Raw genomic sequence first — 7,645 nt, forward strand, 5'->3', positions numbered from 1 at the left:
GAGAAACTGCAGAAACTGGTGACTGAGTTTGGTAAAGTGTGTGAAAGCAGAAAGCTGAGAGTAGATGGGAATAAGAGCAAGTTTATCAGGTACAGTAGGGTTGAGGGACAAGTCAGTTGAGAAGTACGTTTGAATGGAGAAAAACTGGAGGAAGTGAAGTGTTTTAGATATCTGGAAGTGGATTTGGCAGCGGATGGAACTATGGAAGCAGAAGTGAGTAACAGGGTGGGGGAGGGGGCGAAAGTTCTGGGAGTGTTGAAGAATGTGTGGAAGACGATAAACTTATCTCGGAAAGCAAAAATGGGTATATGTAAAGGAATAGTGGTTCCAACAATGTTATATGATTGCAAGGCATGTGCTATAGATAGGGTTGTGCAGAGGAGGATGAATGTGTTGGAATTGAGATGTTTGAGGACAATATTTGGTGTGAGGTGGTTTGCTCGAGTAAGTAATGAAAGGGTAAAAGAGATGTGTGGTAATGAAAAGAATGTGGTTGAGAGAGCAGAAGAGGGTGTATTGAAAAGGTTTGGTCACTTAGAGAGAATGAGTGAGGAAAGATTTACAAAGAAGATATATGTGTCAAGTGGAGGGAACGAGGAGGAGTGGGAGACTAAATTGTAGGTGGAAGGTTTGAGTGAAAAAGATTTTGAGCGATCGGAACCTGAACATGCAGGAGGGTGAAAGGCGTGCAAGGAATAGAGTGAATTGGAACGATGTGATATACCGGGGTCGACATGCTGTCAGTGGATTGAACTAGGGCATGTGAAGCGTCTGGGGTAAACCATGGAAAGTTTTGTGGGGCCTGGATGTGGAAAGGGAGCTGTGATTTCGATGCATCACACATGACAGCTAGAGACTGAGTGTGAATGAATGTGGCCTTTGTTGTCTTTTCCTAGCACTAGCTCGCATGTGTACTGGGGGAGGGGGTGTTATTTTCATGTGTGGTGGGGTGGCGATGGGAATGAATAAAGGCAGCAAGTGTGAATTATGTACATGTATATATATGTTTATGTCTGTGTATGTATACATATGTATACGTTGAAGTGTATAGGTAAGTATATGTGCATGTGTGGACATGTATGTATATGCATGTGTATGTGGGAGGGTTAGGCCATTCTTTCGTTTTTCCTTGCGCTATCTCACTAATGCGAGAGACAGCGACAAAATATAATAATTGAATATCTTCCATGTTGATTTTTCAGTCCATAAATCAGTGCATTCTACTTTCAGTAAACAGTCAGCGACTATTCCATTATATTTTAGTATTGCTTGAATGGTTATATCAAAATGTATTTATTTTTTGCCCAGGGAAAGTTATCTTATCTAAAAGATGAACTTTAAGCTAATTGAATTGATTTACAGATTGAGTTTGTGAAATCTCTGCCAAAGACTGTTAGTGGAAAAATACGAAGAGTGGAACTGAGGGACCAGGAATGGGGAAGAAAGTAAATATCAAGGATGTTCTACACTGTTATTAGCTTAAGAAATGTAAAAATCAGGAGAAAGGATGTCAGATTTTATGAACATAGCAACTAAGGGTATTGATAGCATTCTACTTTGGCTTTATTGTATTAATTACATCGAATGATTTATTTTATGAATACATCATATGATTTTTTTCCGAAGTTTCTATTCAACAAAGTTGATGATTTTGTATTTCTGTATCTGTGGAAAAAGTTACATTGCCAGAAGCTGGTCCAGTTGGGTGTAAAGACAAATGGTTCTGTACCCAGAATAGTTGACTTTTTACCAAAAAAAGCCAGCAACTATCTCAAAACAACTGCTGATAAATCATTAGTTGTGTGCAGACCAGATAAGGGGTGAGACATATTGATTCATAATCATATTGGACTGTGCTGATGTTACAAATATTCCTTTTCATATTCCTAAAAGTTTTTTGATTTCATCATCAAAACTGTCTCAACATTAGGTGATAAGATTTGCCCATTTTTGAACAAATTCAAGAAACTTGGTGTGATTAGTGATTATAAAATTAAATGTTTACTTCATGATGTTCACCTAGTATTTTGTATGATTTGTTAAGAATTCACAAGAATAATGTTCCTGTTCATCTTAGTAGTTTTGCTGCACATAATTGTCCGGCCTAAAACCTTTCCAACTTCTTAATTTCTGTCCTCTCACAGTCAACACCTGACGAATTCATTGTTTATAATCTGTGAATTTTCACAGATGAGAAATTTCATGGAATGTGAGAAATTTTGCATAGGTAACTGTCCTGTAGAAAGTTCGCTTGTGAATATTCCATTACATAAAGCCCTGCTAGTTATGTTTTTTATGTAATTAATGAGAATTGTGGCAGCAATATCTAAATTTGTTATATGTATTATACATTATTTCATGTGATTCTTATTCAATAAATTAAGTATATAATGATTTAGTAACAATTATTTCCAATTATTACACAAGCCTCAGTTCAGTTTTTGATTCTTGTGACAATGTGATTGGTCTACTTAGAAAATGATTTAAATCTCCAGTGGAAATGTCTGTTTTAATCTCATATTTTACCTTAGATGATAAGATTTTACTTTCACCTAAATATAGGATGAGTCTACCTCTTGGCTCCACCATAGCTAAGTTGTTTACGGCTTTCATGAATGCAAGTGGTTGAGTAATTGTCTAAGTTCCACACCACTCTGTATTAGCATTATGCAGATGACACCTTTCTGTTCTTTTGATGCACTTCTCATACTTATAAATTTTTTGACTATTTAAACAGTCAAGATCAAGTTTACAGTGTTGATGGAAAGAACAATGAACTTTCTTATTTTGGACATAGTATTTAAAAGTATTTTTTTATTATATTTGATTACCATTTCCCACGTTAGTCAGGTACTGCCAGGAAATAGACGAAGAAAGACCCATTCACTCATCTACACTTATATACATACACATATTGTTTATTTACTTACATTCCTTATATCAGTGATGGATTGCGCAAAAGATGCTTGTGGCATGAGAAGAGTGAGAGGTGGGTTGGTTAGAAAGGGTAGTGAGTGGTGGGATGAAGAAGTAAGAGTATTAGTGAAAGAGAAGAGAGAGGCATTTGGACGATTTTTGCAGGGAAAAAATGCAATTGAGTGGGAGATGTATAAAAGAAAGAGACAGGAGGTGAAGAGAAAGGTGCAAGAGGTGAAAAAAAGGGCAAATGAGAGTTGGGGTGAGAGAGTATCATTAAATTTTAGGGAGAATAAAAAGATGTTCTGGAAGGAGGTAAATAAAGTGCGTAAGACAAGGGAGCAAATGGGAACTTCAGTGAAGGGCGCAAATGGGGAGTTGATAACAAGAAGTGGTGATGTGAGAAGGAGATGGAGTGAGTATTTTGAAGGTTTGTTGAATGTGTTTGATGATAGAGTGGCAGATATAGGGTGTTTTGGTCGAGGTGGTGTGCAAAGTGAGAGGGTTAGGGAAAATGATTTGGTAAAAAGAGAAGAGGTAGTGGAAGCTTTGCGGAAGATGAAAGCCGGCAAGGCAGCAGGTTTGGATGGTATTGCAGTGGAATTTATTAAAAAAGGGGGTGACTGTATTGTTGACTGGTTGGTAAGGTTATTTAATGTATGTATGACTCATGGTGAGGTGCCTGAGGATTGGCGGAATGCGTGCATAGTGCCATTGTACAAAGGCAAAGGGGATAAGAGTGAGTGCTCAAATTACAGAGGTATAAGTTTGTTGAGTATTCCTGGTAAATTATATGGGAGGGTATTGATTGAGAGGGTGAAGGCATGTACAGAGCATCAGATTGGGGAAGAGCAGTGTGGTTTCAGAAGTGGTAGAGGATGTGTAGATCAGGTGTTTGCTTTGAAGAATGTATGTGAGAAATACTTAGAAAAGCAAATGGATTTGTATGTAGCATTTATGGATCTGGAGAAGGCATATGATAGAGTTGATAGAGATGCTCTGTGGAAGGTATTAAGAATATATGGTGTGGGAGGAAAGTTGTTAGAAGCAGTGAAAAGTTTTTATTGAGGATGTAAGGCATGTGTACGTGTAGGAAGAGAGGAAAGTGATTGGTTCTCAGTGAATGTAGGTTTGCGGCAGGGGTGTGTGATGTCTCCATGGTTGTTTAATTTGTTTATGGATGGGGTTGTTAGGGAGGTAAATACAAGAGTTTTGGAAAGATGGGCAAGTATGAAGTCAGTTGGGGATGAGAGAGCTTGGGAAGTGAGTCAGTTGTTGTTCGCTGATGATACAGCACTGGTGGCTGATTCATGTGAGAAACTGCAGAAGCTGGTGACTGAGTTTGGTAAAGTGTGTGGAAGAAGAAAGTTAAGAGTAAATGTGAATAAGAGCAAGGTTATTAGGTACAGTAGGGTTGAGGGTCAAGTCAATTGGGAGGTGAGTTTGAATGGAGAAAAACTGGAGGAAGTGAAGTGTTTTAGATATCTGGGAGTGGATCTGGCAGCGGATGGAACCATGGAAGCAGAAGTGGATCATAGGGTGGGGGAGGGGGCGAAAATTCTGGGGGCCTTGAAGAATGTGTGGAAGTCGAGAACATTATCTCGGAAAGCTAAACTGGGTATGTTTGAAGGAATAGTGGTTCCAACAATGTTGTATGGTTGCGAGGTGTGGGCTATGGATAGAGTTGTGCGCAGGAGGATGGATGTGCTGGAAATGAGATGTTTGAGGACAATGTGTTGTGTGAGGTGGTTTGATCGAGTGAGTAACGTAAGGGTAAGAGAGATGTGTGGAAATAAAAAGAGCGTGGTTGAGAGAGCAGAAGAGGGTGTTTTGAAGTGGTTTGGGCACATGGAGAGAATGAGTGAGGAAAGATTGACCAAGAGGATATATGTGTCGGAGGTGGAGGGAACGAGGAGAAGAGGGAGACCAAATTGGAGGTGGAAAGATGGAGTGAAAAAGATTTTGTGTGATCGGGGCCTGAACATGCAGGAGGGTGAAAGGAGGGCAAGGAATAGAGTGAATTGGAGCGATGTGGTATACCGGGGTTGACGTGCTGTTAGTGGATTGAATCAAGGCATGTGAAGCGTCTGGGGTAAAACATGGAAAGCTGTGTAGGTATGTATATTTGCGTGTGTGGACGTATGTATATACATGTGTATGGGGGGGGGGGGTTGGGCCATTTCTTTCGTCTGTTTCCTTGCGCTACCTCGCAAACGCGGGAGACAGCGACAAAGTATAATAATAATAATAATAATCCTTATACTTCAGTGCCATTTTCCACGTTGCCAAGGTAGCACCTGTAAAGAGACAAAGACCCAGCCGCTCATATACACACATATACATGTGCATACATATACATACATATACATATCAACATTTCTTTATTTTCTTTATTGTACTTTGTCGCTGTCTACCTCATCAGTGAGGTAGCGCATGGAAACAGACAAAAGAATAGCCCAATTCACCCACATACACATGTATATACGTACACGTCCACACATACACATATACATACCTATACATTTCAATGCATACATATATATACATACACAGACACATACATATATACACATGTACATGATTCATACTTGCTGCCTTTATTCATTCCCGTTGCCACCCCGCCACACATGAAAATACAACCCCCTCCCCCTGCATGCGCATGAGGTAGTGCTAGGAAAAGACAACAAAGGCCACATTCGTTCGCACTCAGTCTCTAGCTGTCATGTATAATGCACCAAAACCACAGCTCCTTTTCCACATCCAGGCCCCACAAAACTTTCCATGGTTTACCCCAGACGCTTCACATACCCTGGTTCAATCCATTGACAGCATGTCGACCCCGGTATACCACATCATTCCAATTCACTCTATTCCTTGCATGCCTTTCACCCTCCTGCATGTTCAGGCCCTGATGGCTCAAAATCTTTTTCACTCCCATTTTTCCACCTCCAATTTGGTCTCCCACTTCTCGTTCCCTCCACCTCTGACACATATATCCTCTTTGTCAGTCTTTTCTCACTCATTCTCTCCATGTGACCAAACCATTTCAAAACACCCTCTTCTGCTCTCTCAACCACACTCTTTTTATTACCACACATCTCTCTTACCCTTTCATTACTTACTCAATCAAACCACCTCACACCACATATTGTCCTCAAACATCTCATTTCCAACACATCCACCCCCTCCGCACAACTCTATCTATAGTCCACGCCTCACAGCCATATAACATTGTTGGAGCCACTATTACTGTAAACATACCCATTTTGCTTTCCGGGATAATGTTCTCACATTCCACACATTTTTCAACGCTCCTGGAACTTTTGCCCCCTCCCCACCCTGTGACTCACAGTATACCACATCATTCTAATTCACTCTATTCCATGCATGCCATTCACCCTCTTGCATGTTTGGTCCTTGATCGCTCAAGATCCTTTTCATTCCATCCTTCGCCCTCTTATTTGGTCTCCTGCTTCTCCTTCATACCGCCATTTCTATATATCCTCTTTCAACCTTTCCTCCCTCATTCTGTCCATATGCCCAAACCATTTCAACAACCCTCTTGTGCTCTGTCAACCACACTCTATCACCAAACATCTCACTTACCCTTTCATTACTAACTCAATTAAACCACCTCACACCACTTATTGTCCTCAGACATTTCGTTTCCAACACATCCACCCTCCTTTGTACAACCCTATATATATCCCATACCTCGCAACCATATATTATCGTTGGAACTACTGTTCCTTCAAACATTCCCATTTTTGCTCTCCTGAGATAACATTCTCTCTTTCCACACATTCTACATCACTTCCAGAACCTTCACCCCCTCCCCCACTCCATGACTCACTTCTACTTCTGTGGTTTCATTCACTGCTAAGTCCACTCTCAGAAATCTAAAGCACTTCACTTCCTCCAATTTTTTTCCATTCAAACTTACATTCAGACTAACTTATCCCTCAACCCTGCTTAACTTAATAAGCTTGGTCTTATTCACATTTACTCTGAACTTTCTCCTTTCACACTTTTCCAAGCTCAATCACCAACTTCTGCAGTTCCTCACTCAAATCAGCCACCAGTACTGTATCATCAGCGAACAACAGTTGACACCTCCAGTCCCCCTCATCCCTAAGAGACAGCATGCTTACCCTTCTCTCCAAAACTCTTGCATTTACCTCCTTAAAAACCCCATCTATAAACAAATTAAACAAGCATTAGGACATCGCACACCCCTGCCACACACTGACACACACACAATGGCATCCTAGCTGTGTCTCTTCGTTGTATATCAACTGACTGTTATATTTCTCTCTTGTATCTACCCTGATGATGTGATTATTACACGAGTGCACTTAGGAATTTATGGTGTTTCATTTTCCCTGTGGACTCAAATGAATATTAATTTTTTTTATTATATATTGTACTTTGTCACTGTCTCCCGCTTCAGCGAGGTAGCGCAAGGAAACAGACGAAACAGTGGCCCAACCCAACCACATACACATGTATATACATACATGTCCACACACACACATATAAATACCTTTACATTTCACTGTACACATATATATACATAAAAAGACATACATGTATACACATGTGCATAATTCATACTTGTTGCCTTTATTCATTCCTGTCGTCACCCCACCATACATGAAATAACAACCCCCTCCCCCCACACACATGCAAGGTAGTGCTAGGAAAAGACAACAAAGGCCACATTCGTTCA

The 7,645-nt window shown here is 40.2% G+C and overlaps 1 protein-coding gene across 4 annotated transcripts in view; it reads left to right on the forward strand.

Moving 5' to 3' along the window:
- Positions 1-2,394, forward strand: part of LOC139757748 (acyl-coenzyme A synthetase ACSM3, mitochondrial-like) — an 83,838-nt gene extending 81,444 nt beyond the window's left edge. For all 4 annotated transcript variants that reach the window (XM_071678499.1, XM_071678500.1, XM_071678501.1 and 1 more), the window contains one exon: positions 1,363-2,394. In XM_071678499.1, coding sequence (XP_071534600.1) covers positions 1,363-1,449 — 87 coding nt within the window. In that variant the 3' untranslated portion in view covers positions 1,450-2,394. The remainder of the gene's footprint in view (positions 1-1,362) is intronic.
- The last annotated feature ends 5,251 nt before the right edge of the window (positions 2,395-7,645 follow it).

Source organism: Panulirus ornatus, chromosome 28 (genome assembly GCF_036320965.1).
Source record: "Panulirus ornatus isolate Po-2019 chromosome 28, ASM3632096v1, whole genome shotgun sequence".
Lineage (NCBI taxonomy): Eukaryota > Metazoa > Arthropoda > Malacostraca > Decapoda > Palinuridae > Panulirus > Panulirus ornatus.